Raw genomic sequence first — 26,532 nt, forward strand, 5'->3', positions numbered from 1 at the left:
TTGTTGTGTTTTGTTTTCTGACCATGGCTAACTGGAGTTCTGTATGCCTCACATATTATATGTGAAATTCTTTTTCCTTGCTTGGGACATTTTCTGCCATACTTCTGTGAAGAGGACTTTTGTCTTTCATGCTATCTTCTGATATTTCATTGATTCCTATCAATTTTGTTACTCTTCTTTGCATTCTAGCAGCTGTTGGATTTTTTGTGGTCCCTTGTTATTTTTAAGAAAGCTTTCATTTGATTATCACTAATGCAAACCTGTCTTCTAGATCTGATATTGTCTGCACATTGGTTGATTCTGCTGCATATACTTTCACTTTTTTTTTTCCAGACAGGGTTTTGCTATGCAGTTCAGGCTCGCCTTAAACTCACCGTGATCCTCCTGCCATAGCCTTCTGATAGCTGGGATCACTGGCATGTGCTACCACTCCTGGCCTGCATATACTTTGTTTTTATTCTCCTGGATATCTGTTTGAATCTGTTTCATGGAATCAAATTTTTTCCTATGTTGAGTATTCATGGTTTCCACCACTTTCCTAAGGGTTTTTTTTTTTTTTTTTTTTTTTTTTCCTGCATCTACTCTACATTCACTAACCATGTCCTGCATTATGGTCATCATCTCTTTGGTTATCTGTGAAATTATTTCTGATTTGTTTTTGCTAGAGCGTCATTTATCTGCTTTGTTACTTCCATTATTACTATTTTAGAAAGTTCAGTTGGGTGGCTTTTGATTTCTTCCACCTCAGTGGCTTCAGGATTTGCCTTGGGTGGGCTGGAGTCTGGGGCTACATCTTGCTTCCCTATCTTCTCATTTTCTATTTTTTAAACTTCGTTTTCTGCATCAGTGCTTGTAAATTGCTTATGGTGGGTAGCTTTGTTACTAGTACTGAGAACTCCTTAGGAAATGACTTTTCAGAGATGTAGCTGGCTTTTGGCTTTTGAGTCTGTCCCAAGATCCTGCCTTTTCAATTTATTAGGGATGAGAAGTTGCTGCCTATTTGGCCTAGCAGCCAGTTCTTTGGTGCCAGAAAGTGGTATTGCTTATGCCACCAGATAATCTTGCTATTGTTATACAAGAAAGAACAATTGATCACAACTGTGTCACCTTGGCCAACATAGTAGAATCAATAATAATAGCATTGAGTACAGTCTAGAAAATGCCAAACCATTGTAACTGCTAATCTGCCACCTTTAAAGGTGCAAGAGTTATAGTTCTATAAAAACTAAAACAAATCAGGAAATTATATACATTAAATATCCTCTCAATAGAGTGATTTTACCCTTGGGAGAAATTTAAAAGGGATGAGAAAAAATAAAGAAAAAGAGATTAGAAGCAAGGCAGAAGAACAAAGGAAAATTACCCAAGCTTTTGGAAATTGGTGAAGACATGAGGGAAAGAAAGAAGGAAAAGACAAAAACAAAAAGTACACAAAACCAAAACAACTAAGAACAATGTTTGCACTCATGAAAAACAAAAAAGAGTTCTCTGCAACTTTAAGCTTGTGCTTGTCTTCTGAAGTCTGCAGTATTATGGTGTTGGGGACCACTACAAAGTGGCTCTGAGCAGGATTTTGTATTCATCAACTGGCTTTCTGTGTTTACTTTTGTCTGAAGGCCACAGCTGAGGAAGTCTGGCTCCAGCCCCAATTAACTTAAGGAAGACTGTAGCTGCAGGCGTCTCACTCCTGTTGTGAAGGCCTTCCTGGAGATAACTTAGTTCTCTTAAATTAACACAATGCATTACTTGAAAAAGTCCTGCGCAGATTCCCGCCTTTTCTTGAGTATTCTCCTCTTTTGTTTGTAAACCAAATATGGGCCGCGCAGAGCAGTCTTTGGCTAACTCAGAGAATACTGAAGCTGTAAGGGAGTTAGTCCCTCCTGGAGCCCTGAGATCATTTCCATTGTCTTATTTAAGCCTTCACTGTCCACTCTCTTGGGAGATTGTGGGCCTGATCAGCCTGCAGTAACTTAAGGTGATTTAACCAGGTGTTCTGTATCGTGGTAGTGTCCAATTCAGGGTGTATCTCCACTCTCAGGTAGACAAAGGAGACAGCCCCAATCTGTCTTGCTGGAATCCCAACAGTTCCAGCTAGCCCACAGTAGGATTAGGGCTGGGTACTGGATAATCCCAGGAAGCACACAGTAGGAACAGGGTAGGAGACTCATCTGGGGCTTTGAACTCCACGAGGTACAGGCTGATCCTCGTCTCTGGTTGTGGGGCCGGGGCCTGAGCTGTTCAGCCTACAACCCTCTGGGTGTCTCTTGCTGGCCTGCCCTCTGCTCCCCAACCCTGGGTGTTTCCCACGCTGTCCCTCATCTAGTCCCTGGGAGCCCTGAGGGAGAGCAAACTCACCCAGGTTTAGTTGGCCCCTCCCGAGGGGCAGCGGGCCGGGCTCCCTCTCCAGGGACACTTGCACTGGAGTCACTCCCCAGCTACCGAAGCTCACAGCACCCACTGCTCTGTCCCACTGTGGCCTTCTCCTGGAGGCCTCTGCCGTCACCCACCTTCACGGTGTCTGTGTAGATTCCAGCCTCCTCTCGCATACCACGTGCCAGGAGTGCGGGCGAAGTGTAGCTTGCTCTCCTTCTGTGTTGAGGTCAGTGGGCTTCAATTCTCGCTTCAGAGCCTTCCTGGGTCCCGGGGACCCACTTCTCTCCTTTCCTTTCCCAAGTTGTTGTGTTCTGGTGTCTGGATTATGAATCTCAGAGAGGCTAACCTGCTGCTGCTTACAGCTCCGCCATCTTCTTGGAAGTCTTTTTTTTTTTGAGACAGGGTCTCACTGCATTGTAGTCTAAGATGGGCTTGGGCTTGTAACCCTCCTGCTTCTGCTTCCCAGGGCTCTGGGGTTAGAATTGTGCCACTTTGTCTAGTAGCTCTCTCCCGCTTTAAGGAAGAAGCCTGCTGACCCCTGTAAGAAGTCTGTCGCTGTAGGGCAGTGGCGCAAACATCTCCATATCAAGGCAAACGGCCTCTGATGGTGAGCCTGGCCTGTCTACTTGAAAGCCAGGCAAGGTAAAATTTTTCTTCTTCCAGAGCTGTGAATTATGACTCAACTGGGAAGGACTTTATACTTGGGTCCGTGTTGCTTTATTCGGGGCTTATCAGCAGGGACAATGTAAGAGCTATCCAGGGAGAGACTACAGAGTCGGCATAGGAAATGGACTTCTACTACAGAGGATGATAAAACACAGAGCGTCAAAAATAAAAACACCCTTGTCAGCATTACTACTTGTGGACTGAAACACAGGACACATTCTCACTAGAACAGAAATAAACTTTAATTCATCGAAAAGTGCAGCAGTGAACAGGGTCCTGTGAAGGGCACTTTCTAAGTGAAATGAGTGAGGACAGAGCCGGAGCGGAGTAACTTCTAACAGATGACGCAAACACGGGAATTCACACAGTCCGGTGGGGACCAAGTGGTGGACAAGCCGAAGAAGCCAATATGCCCATCAGACTCCACTGGTGGGGCAACTGAAGTAACTTACTTTCTCTGAAGGATTCTAGGGTAACTTACGTTTCATTAAAAAGCATTACTGCTTCATTTAGACACTCAGAAATGAACGGTTTTTTTCCAAATTAAGGTAACTATTATGGTTATGATTTATTTTGTACAAAAATCCTAATGTCAATTAAAAGGTGTTTGCAACAGCACCGTTGGTCAAGCTTTAAGATACTTAAAATGTGTTCCTTACTCTGAAATTGTATGCGAGGGACAGTTCTGTAACAGGAGATCTTGTAAGGCAGAATCTCTCCATCGCTAAGGCCTCTCTTCATCTGAATGATTTGTGGTCCTCCTCGCCGAAGGACACCAACATGGACCCGACCTTCTCAAAAGGGAAAATAATCAAAATCCAAATCAGCAGAATTAAGAACAGAGGGAATCCCCTAGAAGTGTCCCTCATACATAAACATTGTGAAAACATCAGTGCATTTTGCAGTCTGTTGAGCTATAAGCTGACGTCTCTTCGCTCAAAGACTAGGTGAGACCGGCACCGGAACTAAGAGGTTCCGAGAGCGTCACCACCCAACCCGGGAGCGCGACTCCGCCTGCTTTCCAGCGCCAGCACCGTGAAACAAGAACGTGACAGCACAGCCCAAGAGCTGGTAGGAGGCGGCTGCTTTTTATCTGGGAGGAACCGTGGCCAGCTGTCATGAACGTAGAAGCTGACCAAGAAGGCTGAGCGGAGAATAAAGCCAGTACCCATATCCAACACTGTAGTTTGCTTTTGGTTACACTGGAGGGGCTTCTCAAATACTCACAGCGGAGGCGTTCATTTCACTTGCCTTTTCAGCGCCAGACGATCACCACAGGTGCTGGGGGACATGAGGTAAAGGAATAAACCCAAGGGCTATTAAACCAACATGGCTGTCTTCAGTTCTGACAGAAAAGATACTTGTGGCCATGTCTTACAAAGTGCTTAAAGCTCGACAGAAGGCCTTGAGTAAAGCTAACATCACTTACTGCCTGAGTTGAACAGGTTATAACAACCACAGCTCTCTCCCTTGCTGTCTGCACCACCAATTGGAATTCTTGTGAAGAAAATGTTGGAAATGAAATTAGTCTTCAAGCCAAGAAACAAAAATGTAGGTGCATGCTAAACAGAAAGGCCGAGCAGACCTGACTGACGCGGGACTACCAGGTGGAGCCCTGGTTATACAGTGTAAGACCCGCCAACTCAGGAAGAGCCCGTCTGAGGAGGGAGAGGTGGGTGCAGCAGCTGATACCTCGCACCAACTACAATCTGTGCCTCCTAGCTGAAGAGGACGACAGCAAAATGCAGAGTCAAGACGACCTCACACACGGCACCAACACCACAGGACGGGCACCCGCACAAGTCCAGCCCGTAACCTGCCCACCCCGGAGCCCTACCTAGGCTCCCAGCAGACACAGGGGCCCAGCCCTGGCCGTCCTTTCCCCCACTACTGTACCCTCGGCCTGTTTCGAGGAGCACGTCTCAAGGCAAGAGATGTCTCCTTAACGCTGCTGGTGCTGACGGGCCCTCCGTGGGGTCAGCAGGCGCGGCAAAGCGGACGCCCGTCCCCTGCAGGAGCGGCCTGGAGTGGCCTCCGCCAGAGCTCGCTGCTCTCGCACTGCAGCACCAGCCCAGAATCCCACGGAAATGAACAGAGCTTGGCTGACAGCTTTGAATTTGCCACCTTCATTTATCATGTGGTGAGATTCTATGAACAGTGTACCTCTACTTACAGAAAAACAACAGAACTTGTTCTTAATCAGATGACTCGGCTCTGAAGGGGATTCTTCAAGCCCTGTGATGCTAGCACTTCTGACAGTGAGTGCATCTGAAATGTTACGTAGGTCCTCTGCTTTTAGGTCGCTATATAACAAGTCTCCTCCTTTTTCGTCCTAAAGTACTGCCATTGACCTGAATGGATTTACAAACTCGGACTCTGACCACACACGGAACAATCGAGTTGTGGCCCTGGAACAGAAAGCGTGTGGCGGGAACAACGGCCTCCGAGAGCTCAGTACCACCTGAGGGAAGGCCTCGGGAAGTCACTCCTGACTCGGGGCAGAGTTCACAGTTTGACAAGTTGCACAAGGAAGTCAGCTGATGGGGTTGCTTTTTAAACAGGCTTAGAACAGCCAGTCCAAAGCTCTTCCAGGTGTGTTCTCAGAGATGACCCACAGACACCTGCTGGGCTCGCTTCGCCAGAAAGGGGTGCAGGGATCCAGTGCGGGGCTGCACGCCGTCACTACAGAGGGTGTTTCGAGAACCTGCGTGTCCTGATGCTGCCGTGACTGCTGAACATAAGACGAGGGTCAGACCTGTACCTGGAGACAAGGAGGACGTCACACTCATTAGCCTGCTTGCAAGCACCTCACCAGGGAATTAGTGAGTGCAGGGCTGGCAGGGAGGGGTACAGAAGCCGCGACCACAGCCGGGACTGCCGGGGAAGGCTGCGGTGTAACACGTGACGACTTCACAGCGAGGGACATTTTCACGGCAAGCCGGCAAGCGTTAAGATCACGCAGTGCAAGCCGAGAGGACAGCCTAGGGAGGTTCATCTTGAAAGGCAGAAAGCAGCCAGATTTTGTTTTTTCACAGCCCGCAAGTGTGCGCCTCGGGTGTGTGTCCGGAGCCGGCTTGCGAATGAGCACAGAGCGGCCCCTGGGGCCACCGTAAAATAGCGCGCATGCACGTGCGACGCCCGGTATGAGATGGAGAGCCTGCCGAACTGGTACCGCTCCAGGGGAAAGGTAGAGTGCGTGCCGACGGGCAACGCGGGGATGGACCTGGCAGATACGGAGAACTACACTGCCCAGCGCAGTGAGAACGACACTGCATTTTACCGTCTCAGAAACAAAACTGTGCTGGGCGTGGTGGTGCACGCGGTAATCCTAGCATTCCAGAGGCCGAGGCAGGAGGATCGTTGTGAGTTCGAGACCAGCCTGGGCTACAAAGTGAGCTCAAGCCCAGCCTGAACTGCACAGCGAGACCCTGACTCAAAAAAAAAAAACCAAAAACACAAACTCTATCGAGCAGAGGAGGAGTCCCGGGAGGGGCAGTAGGGCTGTGCCTGCCGTGAAAGCAGCAGATGGCAGCAGAGCCCGGGTCTCAAGTGGAGAAGCAGCAGAACCCAGCGTTCCCTTTCTGCAGCGGAACACACAGCTCAGCTCCAAGGCAGAACGTGTCTTCCAGAGAGCAGGACCCTAGGGACGCTTGCTGAGGCGGAGACGGGAAACTTACCAGGGGTCAAAAACCCCTGGAGTGCGACAGGTGGGTCCCGAGCAGGACTGTAACATCATGAGGCGATAGTTCATCTTCCCCAGAAGCTCTGGGTCTATGCTTTTAGCTATGTTAGTGATTTGGTCTGGGTCTGCGGTCAGATTGTAGACTTCTACAAACACCTACAGGGTGGAGGAAAGAAAGGGTCAGGGCTGTACTGGGACAGACGCTCCCGATGGGAGTTACTTCTGACTGGGGCGGGGTTCGGCTGCTGTGGGGAGGGGCCGCCTGCGCACCCTGGGCTGCAGGCAGTGGGGGCAGCACCGGCGGGTGCTTAGTGCCTCCTGTAACTGCAGCACACAGCACCACGGAGAGTGAGCGCTGACGGCAAGGCTTAGGAAAGCAGGGTGTGCGGGGACAGTGCCCTAGCTGCCGGCACGCAGCGCAGTTTCCCATTTGAAAAGTAGCTGTAGGCGTATGGCACCCATCGGGGCGGGACACTTCCAACATCACACACGCCCAGCGTGAGGACTTCCCTCCACCTGTACGCTCTTTTCTAAAGGAGAGTCCAGGGACAGCCTAGAAGTTGGTGGGCACATGCTGCCTGCAGCGGCTTTATGTGGCCGTCCTCAGACCCCCACACAGAGCTACGGGACCGATAAACCCGACGAGAAAGGGGCCAGAGGCGCTGCGTGAGGGGAGCTCGTGCTTGTGCCCAAGGCGCTGCCGAGCCGCTCGTGGACTGGTGCGTGAGTCCCTGGGACACACGGGTGGTGAGGGTGAGGACGGGCGGGCGAGCACGTGCTGGTACGAGCCACAGGGACCGGCGTCCACGCGCTCCTGCAGATGATCCACACTCATCTCTGTCGGCCGAAAAGCCACCTTCTCCCCAGAATGGCGCACCTGGGCCTCTGCCCCCACGCAAGCCTGTCTGAGCAGCACAGGACTGCAGCGGGCAGAGCAGGAGTTTCTGGTAAGGCAGCTGCTGGCCAGCTTTCCAGGAAATACTCCAGCTCCTCTCAGCTCCACTGAGGCTGCAGCGCTTTGCTCTTACCCCACCACCGGGGGGCCGGATGGCGGTGATCAGAGAGAAGTAAGGCATGGCCTTTTGGGATTCTCTTAGCTGAAGGAACCCACACTGCGGTACGGACACGGGATACCACGTCCTCCGCTGGAACCGCAGCTGTGCAGAGGTCCCCCGCAAGGCCTGACAACGAAGCGGGAGGTGCAGGCAGACGCCCCCCTTACCTCCTGGTCATCGAACTCGCAGTACTGTAAATTCCACAGTGCTGACACTGTCCTCACACAGGCGTAGGTGTTGTTATAAGCATCTTCACAAATGCAGTCTGGGAAACATTGCTGTGGACACATTTGAAGGAAGTTAAATGCAGACCCTTCTTCCATGGTAACAGAAACCTAGCGGCTCACAGGGACAACCAAGTTGGCTAAAGCGGATGTGGGCCGTGAGAGAAATGAGGAAACCTCCCAGAGCGGCCAGCGGGTCAGACAGAGAAGCAAGGCGCCTTTTGTTACTGATGGAAACCGGACGAAGGCAACATGTGACTCTGCCTCTCGCAGGCCGCTGGCAGCCCTGCCTGCTAATCCCCTGTGGAGTTAGCGCTAACGAGCCTGTGAGACATACGGTTGTCAAGGAGAAGCGATACTCAAATGAGTCACTTCAAGGACCACTAGGAACTGTCACCCTGAAAGGTCAGGGCTACAGGGAGCTTTGTGGGCATCTGCAGGTGAGTCACTTGTCATCCGACTCTTTCAGACAGGCACTCATCATGCAGCCAAAGCTGGCTTTGAACTCACGCCCCTCCCTTGGCCTCCAGGGCTGGGGTTACAGCACCACAGCCAGCCGGGGGGTTCCTTAAAAGTGCTGTCACCAACTGCGACCAACTGAAACGCATCTCGCCCTATCTTCCACGGGCTCTGGCTCCACTGTGGGCTGGTCCTTCACGGTGGCACCACTGCGGGGGTCGCAAGAGTCCATTCCAACGAAAGCCCCCCTCTCATCCTCCAGAGAGAGGCCAGCGGGCTGTCACCGCCCTCACGCCCTGCCTGGGCTGCCGTCAGTGCAGACACACGACGGCCGTCCCAAATGGGAATCCCACCGCTCTATCCGATGCCAGTGGTGCCACCCTAACAGAAAATGGCACGACTGCGGGAGGAGTGGGAAACGGAGAACTGTCAGCGTCTGGGCAGACACACGGACTTGTACATAACCGAAAGAAATCACAGCAGGCGTTCCGAGGACGGGGGGCAGCGCCATGTTCAGCTTTGGGAATCAGCTGCCAGTCTAACCCCCCAGCCGGCTGACAAACGCGATGCTCCCGGGTTTCAGGACTTGCCCTGGCCGCGCTGCAGTGAGGAAGCCGTCTAAGCCAGCGCGAGTGCTACTCACAGACACTCCGGGACTCAGAGATGGACAGGTGGGGTCCGGGACGGTGCGGCCTTCTCCTTGATACTCCACCAGGATATCCGATCGCCACGTCAAGTTACTGCCCCCTCTCTAGGGGAAGAAGCAAAGGCATGTGACCGTGATAAAGGCAACAGCATTCTCACCCCACTGCCGAAGGGAGCTTGGGCATCTGGTATCTAGAGGAGATGCTGAACCGCACACAGGAAACCTACGGAGATTCGCATCTGGTATTTACAGGGCCCTGAAAGTGAGGGTGAAATGCTTTGAACACTTCATAGCTCCTTCTCAGGAGTACTTCTGTGAAACAGGGCTGGAGTGGAAGCCAACCATGTAGCTCATCAACAATCAAAGTCACAGGACAAGTTGCTTCAGATTAAATGATGCCACTTTTGGGGTGTACTGAAAAACCTGTGACAGTTTACTGTCCCCTTGGAGTACCCCTCCCAGCACTGAACACACTTCTCCCATCGTGCTTGCCGCTTTCGGGGGCAGTGCTGGAAGTTCTCTTTCGTATTTTCAGCTGCACTGTTGTGGCTCCTTCAGTGTCCTGAACTGTGTCAAAAAATTTACCTTTGCTGGTCACTCTGGCTTTGGGGGAAGAGCCACAAGTTGCGTGACGTCAGAGCCAGCGAATCAGGTGGATGAGGACACAGCGTAATGGCCCTAGTGGGCCTGCCTGGCCTCTGGTGGCGCTCAGCAGCAGCACTCACGGTGTATTTTCTGCTTTTTGGTTTCCTGAGACAGGTTCTTGCCTTGTAGGTTCAGGCTGGCCTCGAACTCACAGCGATCTCCTGCCTCCGCCTCCCCGAGCTGGGATTACATCACACCATGGAAACACCCCACAAGGAGGGACTTCCCGAACTGCTTCCGGGAGGGGCAAGAGTGATGGGGTATGGAGGGAGGAGCGGTGGCCTGAGGGGGTTAATGACAGCGTGTCTTTTACTGCAATAATTTTTGGGGGGGTTTGAGTCAGGCTATCGCTGTGCAGTTCGGGCTGGCCTTGAACTCATGACAATCCTGCTGCTTCAGCCTCCTGAGTGCTGGAATTATACCCAGCAGTACTGCAGTAAATTTCTAAAATGTGAGCATTCATTGTGTGTACTGATCACACTACCTAAGAACTGGCTCAAGCCTTTACCAAAGAACACATTACATAGTACACACAAGGGTACGATGGAGTTCAGTGGAAGGAAGATGGCCTTTTCAATAAACGGTGCTGGAGGAAGTGGCTCACCACATGCCGAAGACTACTTCTAGACCCATGTGTATCACCATGCACCAAACTCAAGTCAAAATGGATCAAAGATTTAAATATTAAAACAAACACTAACTCTACTGGAAGAGAAAGTAGGTAAAAATCTTGACATAGGAGTAGGCGGAGAGTTCATGAACAAAAACCAAACTGCACGGGAAACACTTCAAAGAATCAACAACTGGGATCTCACTGAAAAGTTTTTGCACATATAGAGAAATCACCAACAGTGCAGAAAGGAACCAACAGTGCAGGCAGATCACGAGTGCAGAAAGGAAATCCATAAACTGGGAAAAAATTTTAGCTGACTGTCCCTCCAACAAAGGACACTTCTCAGATGAAGAAATACAAATGGCAAATAAACACATGAAAAAATGTTCAACATCACTGGTCATTCAAGAAATGCAAATTAAAACAACACTGAAATTTCATCTCACCCCAGAGAGAATGGTTATCATCAAGAAATCAACCAAGAACAAATACTGGAGAGGCTGTGAGGAGAAAGGACCCCTACTCCACTGCTGGTGGGAGTGTAGACTGGTGCAACCACTACGGAATTCCGTCTGGAGACTCCTTAGTAAACTAAGACTAGAGGTCCCACGCAACCCAGCGATTTCCCTTTTGGGTATTTTCCCAGAAGAACTGAAAACATTATAACCACAGCGATACATGTGCACTCACGTTTACAGCTGCTCAGTTTGTAATAGCTAAATCGTGGAAGGAACCCAAATGCTCATCAACTGAGGAACGGATAAAAAAGATGTGGTGTTTTTACATAATGGAGTATTACTCAGCTATAAAGAAAGATAAACTCGAGGCTTTCATAGGTAAATGGATGCAACTTGAGTCCATACTCATAAGTGAAGTAAACCAGATCTGCATGTGTAAATACCATATTGTCTCACTTGTGTAGGAACCTAAAAGAGTAAATAAAATCTGGAAGGTATAATAGATATTGTGAAAGGGAAACTGCTCAAAGGGAGGGAGCAACTGGGATGAGAGAAAAAGAAGGGAGAAAATATATACACACATACACAGGATAACTGAGAGTTGTACTATTGCTACTACTATTGTACTACTTCTATTGCTTTACTGAAAGGGACAGTTAATGTTCAACCGTCTGCTCAATCTTACATGCCTGTATTTCTTTAACTGAGTAACCAATATGAAGATAATAATATGCAATATAATAACTGTTTTGTTTTTTTTCCGGTACCGAGACTCGAACTCACAACCTCGCGCTTGCCAGGCAGGCGCTGTGCCACTGAGCTAAACCCCCAGCCCCTTATAATAACTATTGTTAATTTCCTATCAGCTTGTTTGAAACTGTGTCTTCTATTGTTCAGGTGTTGTTTTGTTTATGTCTGTTTGTTAATGTGTTTTTGTTCTTTATCTTTAAAAAAAGAAAGGATTAGACGGAGGCAAACCAAGACCGGGCTGGTGTGCTCAGGGCTAAAGAGGCTCAGGGTGCCTCACTGTGAGCGTGCAAGCCGCACACGACTTGCTCACTGCGCTGCACGTCGGGGGTGTGAGAGCAGGGACTGGCAGCCCTGGAAACGTGCAGGTTCAGGACAGGCAGGAAGTGGAGGAGCAGGGAGAACCCAGTGGAATCAGGGTGGAGGCAGAACGCTGGCTGCGTGGGTTCCTGAAACCAGCTTTCGGACGAGGAAGGGGGACAGGGCGGGAAGCGGGGCTAGGGTGCGTGCAGGAAGAGGCCATGAACATCAGGCTGCACATCTGTGCTCTGAGGTAAGCTGGCACAGTGGTGCCACGCATGTAGTCCCAGCTGCTCGGAAGGCCGAGGCAGGCAGATCACGAGTCCATTAGTTCAGGGTCAACCTGGACAGTACAGTGAGAACCATGTCCTAAAGTCAATGCAAGAATGGCGGGTGACGGAAGGGAGGCTTTTGAGCGGGGAAGTAGCAGTCAAGGCTGCACTTCAGAGCCCTGCGCGGTGGCACATGCTTGCAATCCTGGCACTCTGGAGGAAGAGGCGGGAGGACTGCCGAGAGCCCAGTGCCAGCCTGGAACACACAGTGACACCCTGTCTCAAAAAAGAACAGACAAGCCAGGAGAAGAATCTAGAGATGGAACGGAGATGGAGAGCAGGCTGGTGCCATCCAGTGGTCTAGGGCTTTTAGAGCTTCCTGTGATACGAACAGCCTGCCGAGGCACCCGTGCCTCAGGCTCACCACCGCTGGTCTAGAGCCCTCCAATACCAAGGCTGGGTGGGAGCTTGTTTGAAATACATCGTCTTAGGCCCTAGAGTCCTGGTGAGCCGAAAGCTGTGATTTAGTAAGACCCTCAGGTGCCTTGCATGCACAGTAAATCTGAGAAACGGTGCCCCAAAGTGTGGTCCTGGGGCCAGGGGCATCAGAAGCTAGTCCACAGCCCCTGCTGCAGGGGGGACAACCTGAGTCAGCAAGACCGCGGGCACTGCTGGCAAAGGCTGCTGTGAGAGCTCCTGCTCGGAGAACGCCCCATCAGGATGAACCCAGCTTGGAACAGGTGCTAGCTTGTGCAAGGCCTTGAAAGCCAAGAAAAAGGCGGCAGAGACAGAACTGTTTCCTAACTCACGTTCTGCACTGAAACCTGCAAAGTCCTGCACAGCTTCAGCTCAGAAATCAGGAGTAAGCGAGGATAACGAAGCGCCCCAGCTCCCCAAGTCCTTGCGGTGCCGTCTTGAGCCCCAGAAACTGGGCGTCAGGGAAAGAGTCACACAGGTGACCATACCTCAGAGCCCACGCTTGAGGGTTAATGTCCAGAGGAAAGTACCCGGAAGGCTAGATCAGTCAGTCTTGAAAATGCTAAGTACTAAAGTCACCGAAGGAGCTTGAAAATCCAGCATCCCATGCTAATTCAGAATCTGGAAGCGGAACCCAGCGTTAGCATTTTCGTTTTCTAGGTGATTATAATGACCAAGTTTGAGACTCGTGGTCCACGGGGGTTACATCTTTTTTCTGTAAACAGAGAGTAAATATTCAGGTTCTTATGCCTAACAAATACACAATTTGTTAGGTCTACTCAGCAGCTACCGGCTAAATAAACAGCTGAGTGTGGCTGGGGTCTCAGATAACTTCACCCTCAAAAATGGGGTGGGTTAGATTTGGCCCATAGGCTGCAGTTCTAGTCCAGAACTGCAGTAGAACTTTCTGACCGGAAGTTCAGTATCTGTGCTCTTGGAATGCCATGGAGCACGTGTACAGCTAGTGCAATCAACTGAATTTTCCACTTTATTTAGTTAATTTAAATAGTACTTATGGCTATTCAATTGTGCTAGTACATCAGTGTGTCAAAGAATAACCTCAAAACAAAACACGAACAAGGACAAGTGTCGATTCTAAGCGGCACTTTCATATCTGTGCAGAGAAATGATGCACAGCAGGCTGATTTTTATCCTAGAATGAATCTAGTTTTTCTAATTAGAAATACACTTAGTAAGGTACATAGCTGTCCAACATTTCTCAGGTAACCTGAAAAGCTGATTGTAAGTTTACCTGGCCGTGAGGTGGCTAGGGTCTTGCTAAGGACACGCGGAAGGAAGTACCCACATGCATAATCATACAGCTCTACAAGACAAGAGGAGGCTGGTGCCAGGAGAGAGCTGTACGGCGGAAAAGACAACTGAGGATCTACAGAGGAAAAAAAGAATTCCACCTTGACTCACACCACGGAAGAAACTCAGTTCTAGACAGATCGAGGACTGGGACGTTCGCGAGGCAGGATCTCAAGACTTTTTAGAAGAAAAAAAAAAATAGAAAACCAAAGCGCGTAAGTAACTTTCTGCCCCAGAGATTAGTAGATTTTTTTTGTTCGTTCGTTTTTTGTTGTTGCTGCTCCCGGGCTCAGAACCAGGCGCGCTCCCCTGAGCTCCGCGCGGAGCGGCGGGGACTGCGGGGCCCGCCGCTGAGCGTGAGGAGGAGTGACGCACACGCTCGAGCCTGTGTCCTCGCGGGGCACGGCAGGTACACAGAGGCACTCCAGAGGGGAGAAACAGAAGGCGACACGCGACTGCCTGCGAACGCAAGGGACGCACGGCAACGGGCAGACAGCGCGGAGACCGCGGAGACCAGCGGTGCCGCAGCACGCGTCGGAGCGCAGGGGTGATGCTCTCGGCAGGTGACAGGCGGTTCCGAAACTGGGTCGCGGTGATGGTGGCGCAGCTCCGGGAATGTTACACCAGAGACCAGGACTCGGCACGGACAAACGCGCCGTTTCCGAGCGCCCGAGGGGCAAGCCGCCTGACCGTTCTCGCGGAGGAGAGGGCCCACACGGGGGCGACGCGGACCACACGACCATCCTGCAGAGGCGCAGGGCGGCGTCCGTACACGCCAACACGGGCAGCTCCTGCAGCCCTGGTGCCTCCAGCAGGTCGGGAGCCACGTCCGAGAATGCTGTGGCTCCACGACAGACCGAGCGAGATACCGGGGACGCCCCGGGACTGACAAGGCAAGGCTGCGCTGCCGCTGGACAACGGGCACCGGGCAGCTGCGAGCCACACAGCCCGGCCCTGGCGCGACGCAGAGCTCTAACCAGTCCCCGCTTACACCCAGCACAGCACGTCTCCGAGCTCAAGACAAGACCCAAACTTGACAGGGAGGCCCAACGAGGCAGGCTTTTTGAGAGACCTGCGCGATAAGGTAACCAAACACAAAAGCAAGAGCAGAGCTACGGTGCGGACCGGGGCGGGCGAGGGCGGGACGCGGAGCAGCACCGCGTGGGCAACACCGGCGGCGTCTGTCTGCGGTGCTGGGGGCGAAACCCAACTCGCCCCCGCGAGGCAAGCGCGCCGCCCCGAGCCACGCCCGGCCCGGCAGCCTCTCTGCAGTGGGGTGGCGGCTCCCGGGTTCTTCCTGTCCGTAACTTACGTGACGCACGGGAACTCTCTTGTATGAGTGATACACTGCCTGATAATGAACTGAAGAGAATCAGACAAGTCGAGCAGTGACAGCCCTTGTGACTGGAGGGCCCAGGAGAGCCGCACTCGTGACGGGGCCAGCTCGCGCTCAGCGAGCTCTCCAGACTGCGCCGCGCAGGGTCACATCAGCAACGGCGACGCGGCGCTGCTGTGAACCGCCCTTCCCCCCACAGCAGGCTCCTGCCCAGGTCAGTGCGCGCAGATACACCACTCAGCGCGGGTTTAGTGTTCTGGGGCTAACTGCACAACCGAACCCATTCACTAGAGGGGATTTCGGCATTTAGTTCCGAATCTGCAGGTATTTCCACAGACAGCTCTGTGCAGGGCCAGGCGTCGAGGTCCCCTAGCTCCTCTCGCAGGGGTTGGTTTCTCACGTGAAACTGTTCGGCGTGTGCACTGTATTCTGAAATGGTACACTTCGTTAATCCGGCCTCCTGACAGACTTTATTGTGCATACTTCTATTGTATGGTTTCTAGTTTCTCCGACTTCTGTGAATACTGCTAATTTTTTGGGGGGGTAGTTTTTTTTTTTTTTTTGGTTTTTCTCCGGTACCAGGAACCGAACTCACAACTTTGCACTTGCCAGGCAGGTGCTTTTGCCGCTGAGCTAAATCCCCAGCCCCTGAGGGGGTAGTTTTGTTTTTAGTCTTTGCCAGTGTGAACGTGACAAAGCCTCCTTCAGTCAAGCTCTGCTCCAGTCAGCCCTGCGGTCATGTTTTGCACTTACTTTGGCCATTTCCAATTCTCCGGCGAGGAGCTTAGTCACTTCTGGGGACCAGTTTTCCAACGATACGTTCATCTTTTTCTAAGAACTCATATTAACTATCCCTTTTAACACACGTTGCAGATATTTTCACGGTCTCTGTCTATGGCGGTTCCTCTGGGCAGTGTGGCGAACCTACGGCACTCGGGCTGCGGCAGGCTGTCTGTCATCACTGAAAGCGCCACAAGCTCCGCCATCACTCCTCTAGGGACGCGGGGGGGGGGGGGGGAGGTACAGGATGCTGCAGTGCGCACGTGTTCCCGCCAGTGCTTTTCTTTAGAAAACACCATCTTACCGCGAGATCAGAGAAAATGCTATTCTCTGCCACCCACATTTCACAGCTTTAAAATTTGGTCTTTGCAGCCTTTACATAACCTGGAATTCACTCAGCGTTTCAGTTCAGGACCGACTGAGGGCTCCCTACTCACCAGTATAGGCAGTAAGGACATCCCGTCCATCTGGGTCTTGTTCACGTTATAGCCAGCGATGTCCAAAATAGTGGGACCCAAGTCAATGTTGGCGACCAGCACCTACGAAAATGCGGAAAAAGCAAACAATCAAGAACACAGTGGTGTAGATTTCCTTCCCGATCTATACCACAGCTCCCTTCCCCGCCTGAGATAAACAGCAGCCACAGTTACCTTAGTGCAGCCATTCTTTGATCTTACTTCCACATTTAAATAAAAACATTAAAACATAAATAAATAAACATTTAAATAAAAACATTAAAACATAAAGGCTTAGAGGGCTTCTAGTACAAATTCCTGTAACATTATACATTTGTGCTGCTGAGACTGTTACACTAGTCTTGCCACCAATGAGAAAATACATCAGTACCTCAGTTCATAAATGCTTTTGTTTGCAAACAATTTGTTTCATAAATGGAAGCCTTTCACCGGGCGTGGTGGCGCACACCTGTAATCCCAGCACTCAGGCAGAGGCAGGAGGATTGCTGCGAGTTCAAGACCAGTCTGGGCTACAAAGTGAGCTCAAGGCCAGCCTGAACTGTATACTGAGACCCTGTCTCAAAATAAAGACCCCCCCCCCAAAAAAAAAAAAAAAAAAAAAAGAAGCCGTTGGCAAAGTTTTGTTTTTGTTGGAGAACTCTGCACTGGGTGAGTTGCACGCAGACATTACTGAGGCCATCTTTTTGCACAAATGCAAAAGTATCCACCTTTTCCAAAATTGTGCAATGAATTAAGATCACAAACCGAGGCACCAAAGTATTTTAAAAAACTCCTTTGGAATGTCCTTGTTGTGAACCATTGGGAAAATGCTGGGTTTATGATTTTTATACAGTGTCTTCCAAGTTGATCATTCAGATTAGTTCACTAAATCTGACTCCTGTGGACTCCTAGCACTTTTAAAAGCGAAGTTTGAATACTTGCCACCAAGGCGAATAATGAGCTTACTTTACAGTTTTTCAAAGTGATAACACCGCTAAAAAAAAAATGTCTGCAATAGGGTTAAGGCTCCAAGAAACTTATTCTAATCATACATCAACAAAAGTTTCCTTAAAGAAGCCAGGCCTGGTGGTGCACGCCTGTAATCCTGGCACACAGGAGGCTGAGGTAGGAGGATCACTGCCAAGTTCAAGGCCAGCCTGGGCTACACAGTGTGTTCAAGGCCAGTCTAAACTACATAGCAAGATCCTGTCTCAAAACCAAAAAACGTTTCCTTAAAGAGGAAATAAACATTGCAGAATTTAAAGAGAATGTTTTGCATTTACATCCTGTCTTATTTTCTTGGTTTATATGAAACTATCTTTTGTGTACAATGCTGTGTAGGGCCTAAGCTAGCCTAAAGTTCAGTATTAATATGGCCACATATGTAATTTAAAAATATTTCATACCCACATCAAAAATAACAGGTGAAATTCATGGCATATATGTTATTTAACTCAATATATAAAAGTATTACTATTTCAGCAGGTAAGATACTTAAAAAACTAATTGCATTTTAATTTGTTTTTAGTCTGTGTTAGATATCTAACTTTTTTCTTACTTATCCCTTACCACAATCTGAGGATGCAGTACTTCCCCATTTTACAGGTAAAGAAGTAAAACACAAGAAGTAGAACAAGGTAAAGAGCTCACAAATGGTAAAACTTTTACTGGAAAGAAATACTGGTCTTCAAAACTGTTGAGGAAACTTAAGATGCTCTTAGGAGGCACCAAACGGAAGTCAGGAAAAAAAAAAAAAAAATCAAAGAACCCGCCACTCTCAATTTAAAAGCAAAACCGAAAGTACAGATATGAAAGGCGAAACATCTCTGGAGCACTGTTCATCGGGGTCACGTTTCCTGACAGCCACGACAGCTCCCAGAGGGCCAGTGATACGTATTCATCCCGGTCTGAACTAATTAGCGTACTTCTGAGGGAGGGAGTCCATGTGTCACTGAGAAACACACGCACCACGCCACGTCTCCAGGGCTCACACAGATCTCCTGTTACGGACAGTTTCCTAGTTCCGTGCTCCAGGCAAACTGAACAGCCTGGAACACTGCTGTCGGGTCTGCATGTGACCATGGAGAAGACCAGGAAAGAAGACAAAGGCGCTGTCTCCAGAATCCGTAACAGGAAGAGAAGGAAGCCGCTATCAACGTGTCCAAAAACGGATTTACAGGGAAAAGTGTAAACACCAAAATGATAAAACCAGAGATGCAGAACGGGAGCTGCTTGTCTCAGTAATAACCACTTCAACAGCCAGCTGCTGTAAGATGAGAGACTTTACTGGTGTGTTGATCAATGGAAAGCAAGGCCTGTGAAGTTCAGCACAAAGCGAGTCACTAAGACCTGGCACAAACACCGTAAGCCCATCATCCCAGGAGTCTATCTTCCCAGATGTCTCCCCTTACTGCATCTTCCCTCCCTGTGATGAAGAAATTGTCCTGGAGGAGTCTGCCTGTGAAGCAAGTCTCAAAATGTGCACTCCACTCCACCCGTTAGCGCAGCAGCACGGCAAGCACGGGCTGTGAGAACAGGCACCGTGCACTGTCCGTCCGGCTCTGTCCTTTACTCCATGACCTTTCGGACGTGGATGGACATCACAGCAAACACAAGGCAGAGAGACAGAGAGAGAGCGAGAAAGAGAGAGAGAGAGAGACCAGCTGGGAACATGCAGGAAGGGCACCTACCTCCTGTGGAGGACGGAGTCCAAAGTGACTTCCTGGGCGGACCGCCTACACTGGAGCCCTAAAGGGCAAGTAAGCTGGCCAGGTAAAGAGGAGTGAGGTAGGGATCACAGACGTAAGGAGTAACGGGGTGCACCCAGGCCAGGAAGTGAGAAAGATGGTGCCCTGAGGAAGCGAAAGCAGTTCAGCACCAACGCTACCTCTGGCACTGGAACAAGCCCGGCTTATTCCCACATCTGTGCCTTCTTGTGTGCTGTTCCGCTCAGAACATTCTTCCCGCAGATGTTCTGTGACCAATCCTTCTCAACAGCCGCATCTCTGCACAAATGCTTTAGAGGCTTTCGCCTGGTGCTGCTGCTAAAGGACCAGGCTCCCCCTGGCACAGGTATCTAAGATCTGATCCTCCCAGACTGCTCTTTGCCACACCCACGGTTCCTGGTGTACTGTGCCAGCAGCAGACACTTAACAAATACGTGGCGACTGAACCATTGTGTAGCCAGACTGCCCAAGTTCAACTGTAGGGCTCTGATCCTGTCTATGCAACCTTAGGCAAACCAACCAACTTCTGCACCTCTGTTTCCTCATCAGTAAGATGGGAAAATAGCACCTCATAAAGATTAAACGAGCTGATTCAGGTGATACTCTTAGAACAGCACCCGTCACACACTAGTAAATGTGAGTTATCGTTGAAATGGCTTCTTAGGAAAGAGGTCTCATCTAGACTGCTCAGACAAGGCCGTATCTGACTCTCACATTTAGACGGCACTGTCACCCAGAAGAAAAGAAGAACGGTGTGTTCCACGGGCAGCGGGCTGACGCAGCCCACTGTGCTCTCACCTGGCCTGCTCCCCACACTGTCAGATGCAGTCCCGGTCTCCTCAGCCAGCTCCAAACACCGACCTCAACACAACACTTCTAAGATTTAACCACCTTCCCAACTCGCACCTCTCCCTGGAGAAAGCAGCTTGTTCAGACTGCACTGAATTTGTTCCAGGAGGTGACCAGCTTGAGGAATGAGGTCTTAAGAGCAAATAAAGAGTTCAAAAGACCCCTGCAAAGGCCAGTGTCCCTTCCTGCAACGACTTTAACAGCACTTTAACAGCAGCGTTACATTAGGAAATGAAAGGCAGACAGTGGAAAGTACGCAAAGCTCCCAAGGTCTCCAGGAAGTTTGGCCCATGCTGATATCTGTCCTTCAACTTTAGCCTAAATTATGTGTTCGCTCACTGTGATTTCACAGCACTTGGAACGGAAGTGCGAGTCTCAGGAAGGAATGGAGACATCACCGGCAGAACTTATTCTTGTCTCCTGAGTGCTGGAGGAGCTTGTTTTGGACTGAGGCACTCGGCATCTCTAGGAACAAAGCTTCTGGATGATAAGCACCAAGTCTGGAAAAAGACACTGAAAGCAAATGGAAATACGAACAGGACGATGTGTTACACAGTGATAGCTCTAGGGGCAAGAACCAGGGAAAGAGAGAAGCATCCGTAAGAAGAGTCCCGCACACCACGAGGACTCCTGTGTGTACGACTTCTAACGCCTCATCCCTAATGGGAGGTGCACAACAGCAGACTTCTCCTGACAGCCAGTCAGAAATCAGAACCCGCGCTTCACCAAGACGGGACCCGCACACAGCACAGCCTGAGCTCTCCCTGAGAAGAGGAGCACGAAACCCGGGGCCTCTAGAGCCATCTGCAAACTCAAAAGGGAGAGGAAAGCAGATGCTGGGTCCTTCTCCACACACAGAAGTCAGTCAGATTCTTTCCGGACAACGCCCAGACCCGTACCAGATGGTGCTCTTCATGAGCACTGCGCTGGGAGTCACTGTTCTAGGACGCAGAGCTGGTCTCAAAGATAAACAAGAGCTACGCATGCTGACGTACATGTATCTGGGGGAAATACACTTAACAGTGGGGGTTGGGGAGTTGAAGAAAAAGAATCACTGTTTCCAAGGCTTAGAAACACAGAAAATCTTACCCTGACCAGCCTTCTCCTCATGGGAGGATCCCAACCAGCCCTCTTCGGAGTAGCAGTCTCATTTTCTCAGGCAAGCGCCTACCTGCACAGAGCATCAGCTTCCGGCACGCACCTACCTTGCTTGTCTGATTTGGTTTAATCCCGGGTCCTCGGACCAGCAGTGGAACTTTGATATCAAACTCATACAGCTGTCTTTTGTCTATTGGCAAAGAGAACTGTCCTGAAAATGAAATGCACGAGGTAAAGATAGAGCCAACACGGACGAGTAGCTCATGCTTTGTTTCATTTAGTCAGTATCAAAACTAAGCACTCTTTGTTCTATTACTTCTCATTTCTTAACAGCCTAAACTTGCTGGGGTCTCTTACTGCTACAAGGCAGAAAAGACAGTGAGCAGGGCATCTTCCAGTGTCAAATGAGAAGGGCCTCCCTGGTCTGTGGCAGGAGGGACTGAGTGAAAGGAACGACTGGAAAGGACAAACACAAGTACATAAAAATTTCTACGCCGTACTCAGCCTGATCGTAGCTGAATAACGCTCTTCCAAATACTGTCAAATGAAAGGGACAAAAATGCACACACTGCTGTCCCTGAATAAAATGTATCTTAAGATCACCAAGTAGCTGATGAGGCAAGGCCCAGCCAGTAAATGCAGAAGGACAGAAGTATGAAGGTGACATCGTGCAATTTCTGTTGAGAGTAACGGATTTTGGCAGTAATCACCAGTGGGAACTTCAGCGGCAAACATTCACAGGAAGGCTCAGGCTGAAGCCACCAGAGCCATCGGTCAGCACTGGCATTCACCAAGAAGCATCACCGTGGAAACATCCGTGCCTGCATACAGGAGTTTCTGTCTGGTCTCTGTCTCACTGCCGACCTAAAGGAAATGCTGCGAGCCATGAGCAGAGGCCTCGCAAGACAGGAGTCCGCCCAATTCAGAGTGTGAAACGGAAGAAAGTTTCTTCTCCAAGATCACCTTCTATTGGTTTTTTTTTCTGTCTTTTGAGACAGGGTTTTGCTGGCCTCAAACTCTCCTCCTGCCTCCTGCGCCTAGACCACCACCTAATCCCGCATGCGATTTCCCGGTGTGGGAATGAGACGACCCTCTAACCAGAAGGGTCCTGACAGCAAGTCCAGAGCTGCACAAGGGTCAGGCCTGCGGCCAGGGCTGCTTCTCGCTCCTGAGGGGTGGCGGGAGCACCTGCGGCTGCGCTCACCTGTGTGGTAGCCGTTGTCTGAGGTAAAGAAGAGGTAGGTGTTGTTGAGCTCCCCGGTGAATTCCAGTCTCTTGATCAGCTTCTCCACAAGGTCATCCACGGAGAGCAGAGTCTGCCACCTGGAGGGGAGGAGTGGGAGGGAGGCTTCCGCTACCTTGACGAGAGGGGCGGGCACGAAGAGCCTCCCCGAAGAAAAACAGCGGACAACCCCGCAGGCTCAAACCCTAAACGTCCACCCCCGAGACTTGCAGCACCAGAGGAGAAACTTAAAGAGCATGACGCGCCGCTCCCAAGTGCAGTGTTTCCAAAGAAGCAAGCCAGGCTCTTTACAGCCAGGCGGTTCTACTTTCTATCGCCGCTGGCAATGCCAGGGCTCATCCGAGGGGCAAGTTATCAATCTGGTGCAGATTACTACAGACTGAGCCACACAGGCCTGCGCTACAACACGCTGAATACCGTAAATCAGGGGATGACCTACAGCCCACGGGCCGCAGCTGCCTGCTGTCTGTTTGACGAAGTTTTGCTGGAACACAGCCCCCCTGTCGCTTCGGCTCCTTTTCTGCCGCAGGAGCAGAGCACGGCAGCTCCACCAGAGAACGCCGGGCCTGCGAGCCTGCAGGACTTACTGACTTTATAGCTGGCCTACAGGCAAAAGTTTGCTGACCTCTAGGCCTAAGTATATCTTGAGAGAAAGTAAACAGCCAAGGCAAATATTTGGGTTGATTTCTTACCAGGTGACCTTTTCTTTAAATATATGAAACAAATTTCAACCCACTGGTTCAAGTTTGCAATATTCTTTAACAAGTCCCAAAAAGGGATGGTTTAATCAGTCCTGGGGTCCCAAGGTCACCTGGTGTATCTGAGTGTAAAAGCACCTCTGCTCGCACCTGAGCCAGCCAGGGCTCCTGCCAGCCCCTCTCCCACTGACCCGAGAGCCTGTTCTGTGTCAGGGATAACAGTGTGAGGCAGTCCCCTAGCCGTAAGGCCACTCTGAGCACGCAGCAGCAGCTCTTACCTTTTCCTAAATGCATTATCTAAATACTGTATTGAGGAATTAGTCATAGGTGTCTTGGCTTGCCTAATTAACCAGTGCTTGTTCTAAAACGTAAGAGAAAAAGAAAGTTAAGGCCAGGTCGTCATAGTCAAACTACTAGATTCCTAGACAACAAAAAAGATCATTTTATCTTTAGCAAAAATGAATTGGAACCTGCAGAGGCAATGTCAGACCCTCTCTCCCCTCCCCTAAGTTCCTAAAAAGAAAGCTCTTAACTTATCATTTGTTCTACAGCTTCCCATCCCCTCCCCAAACTGTAAAATGCCCGTGCTCTTTTGTTGCCATTAGTAAGAGACTTTATTCACGGTCACTGGGAAACCCCTAGCTACAGTAACACTACATTTCTCACTCGGGTCCAACTACAAGTGCGCAAACAGTAACTGCACCTTTCATTAAATTTCGGCTAATAAGTCACCATTCCATTGCTATTTTTCTACCCCAAATATTGATCGCCTTAGACATCTAGGGAAAATCATGTATCAGTTTCCTAAAACTTGGAGTCCAAATCTGGAAGGTCTTTCCCATGTTAAGAAGTCATATTTTAAACAAAAGCTTTCCCATACACCGTTTATTCTCTTCTGTCTATTCAAAAACTCTCCACAACTATCTCCAAAAGTATGTTCCTCAAGGTGTTCTTTAGTGACCAAGTTTGAGAAATGCTATGTAACATATTTTATGACCAACTCATACTAGAGCAAACACAACTCTGAGAAGTCCTGTAGCAGAGACTTATTTAAGCAAAAGTTCCCAAGCTTACTGGTCATGGTAACTTCTATGAACTCTTCTGGAATACAAAATGGAAACAGCCCTCTGCTATAAAGTCCAGTTCACTCAGCTTCAAATCGTATTTCACAAGCACACGTGTCCTGCACGGCAGGCAGTATGTCAGGAGTTTTTATGTACTTTAGCCCTTACAGTGATCACATGAGAGGACTGGAGTCTTACTTTAGACAAGTAATGTGCGAATTAAGCATCTCATTCATTTCACAGCCAGAAATCAGCAGTAATGGGTCCACCTTCCACTCGTTCTTTCTCCAGTCTTGTAACAAGCAGTTATAATTTTGCATCTTGACACAGGCAGCACCTTCAGCCTTTGCACCAGCGATCTGCCCACGCCTGGTCAAGGGAAGTATATATAACCTACTAGGAAGTAAAGAACACTTTGAGAGGCACCGTTTTGGAGACAGTGGCTTAAGTTTTGTGAAGAGAAAACAGAATTTATGGTGTATGGGAATTGTTCTGTTGTTAAAAATGTGGCTTTTATTCAAATAAGGACTCTAGATTTGGACTTGAAATTTTGGGGAACTGCTCTGATAGGATTTTTCCCAGGGACCTGTAGGGATCAACGTCTTGGAAATAAAAATAAGAGGGCAATGGAACTACTTAGTAGGCAAGAGTCAGCCTTAGTGGGCAACACAAGACAAGGAGCTCCCTTCCCTCACACGCAAACGCCGCTAACCGACACAGAGGCGAACGTCCGAGCGGCTGCGGCTCTGCGCCGTGGCCCAGGCACTGGCCGTTTTCCACCCAACACTCCTCGCCCACCCTGCGCTGTGCCAGCCCGCTTCCTCCCGAGCCCTGGGCGCTGAGAGTCCCCCACGGGAGGCTGCTGTGGCTCAGCTCGGCCCCCAGGGACGTGTCTCGGCGCTGTCAGGAGGGAGGGAGCTAGAGGTTCCCACGACAGCTGAGTGACACGCCCGTCCTGGAAGACGGCCCTCCTGCCGGTCCCCAGAGAGCCCCCGGCCGTCCCTCAGTGTGCGGCAGGAACCTCGTCGGCACCTGTGACGCAGGTTATCCCGTCGTTCATACTAACTCCATTTCCCTTACTTATTTCTCCAATATTACCTCTAAAAGATCTTGAAAGAAAACCTGCTACACGGCTCAAAGGCTTCCCGACAAGAACATTACAACATTACAATGCATGTGGCTTCATGCAAGGGAGAGGGGATGCTACCGTTCCGTGGATGTTGAAATTTTTGCTCCTGGGCGCGAAGACATTCTGGAAAGTCTTCTGGTACTGAGGTGCAGCTGTCCAAGGCGAATGAGGGGCTGGCGTAGAGATCATCATGAAGAACGGCTCGAAGTTAGACTTGTAGTCCAGGAAGTCCAAGGAGACATTAGCCTGACACACACAAAGGACGGTCACCTCCTGTCCTACCCAGGAGCTGCGTCCTTCACAGACACACACCCCTGGCGGTCAGGGGGCCGTCTGAGCTCTTAAACTTGGCACATGCGCACATTTCAAGGTCATGCGCAAGCACGCTGTTTCTCACAAGACAGCTGTTTCTCAGGCAATAAAACACAGAGCAGCAAGCGCTGTAAGGAGGCAACGCTCTCCCGAGAGCCGTACGCAACCTGGAAGTCGCTACTTTATCCACATCACAACTGGGCCATTTTAGTATTGACATCACGGAAGCCTGGACCAGGTACACCTGCGATGCCTTAGAGGTGAAAGGACAGTCAACCTCACTCTGGACGGGGGACCAGGTGGGCGAAGTTACCTTAACTTTATGAAACACACGGGAGACGTCAATTACGCCAGCCAAAGCAGCTAAGCCAAGTGAGTACTAAGCCCAAACACTGGGACAGCTCCGTGGTAAACCACACACTAGGCCCCAGGTTCCACCCCCAGCGCCAAAACCAAAACAGAACCCGAAATACATCAACATCAGGGCTTTACTTCATAAGCACTTAAATTCTTCATCTGATTATCAAGAGGTACTTTACGAAAGTGAAAACATGCACGTTCTCTTTCATTTTCTAGCTGATTTACACCTTAATTTATTCCCGGCATTAGTTCAAAAGACACCGATAGGATCTATTTCCTGTCGGCTTCCCACGCACCTGCTTTATTCCGGTCCTACCAGCTCCCCTGTGGTTTCTCACATACTGAAGAGGTACACTCCTGCCACCAGGGGCCCCAGACTACCACTCCCTGCCTAGCATTCTGTCCCCGATCTGGATGGCTTACGCTCACCTCCTTCAGCTTCCTGCTTAAATGTCATCTAAGTGGCCCCTTTCCCTCGTGTGTCTAAGAGCTTCCCCTCTACGGGAGCAACAGGTGACGACACACGCTCGTGCACACACACAAGGCACACCCGA

General features: G+C 50.1%; 1 protein-coding gene across 1 annotated transcript in view; it reads right to left on the reverse strand.

Annotated features, from left to right (window-relative positions):
• Nucleotides 1-3,259: 3,259 nt before the first annotated feature.
• Nucleotides 3,260-26,532, reverse strand: part of Gns (glucosamine (N-acetyl)-6-sulfatase) — a gene marked incomplete at its 5' end in the record, with an annotated part of 29,418 nt that continues 6,145 nt past the window's right edge. The window contains 9 exon segments of the mRNA XM_005397447.2: nucleotides 3,260-5,800; nucleotides 6,717-6,877; nucleotides 7,944-8,054; nucleotides 9,103-9,210; nucleotides 16,482-16,583; nucleotides 21,280-21,383; nucleotides 22,377-22,495; nucleotides 23,392-23,474; nucleotides 25,385-25,552. Coding sequence (XP_005397504.2) covers nucleotides 5,722-5,800; nucleotides 6,717-6,877; nucleotides 7,944-8,054; nucleotides 9,103-9,210; nucleotides 16,482-16,583; nucleotides 21,280-21,383; nucleotides 22,377-22,495; nucleotides 23,392-23,474; nucleotides 25,385-25,552 — 1,035 coding nt within the window.

This window comes from Chinchilla lanigera, unplaced genomic scaffold (assembly GCF_000276665.1).
Source record: "Chinchilla lanigera isolate Chin_1 unplaced genomic scaffold, ChiLan1.0 scaffold00057, whole genome shotgun sequence".
Classification (NCBI taxonomy): domain Eukaryota; kingdom Metazoa; phylum Chordata; class Mammalia; order Rodentia; family Chinchillidae; genus Chinchilla; species Chinchilla lanigera.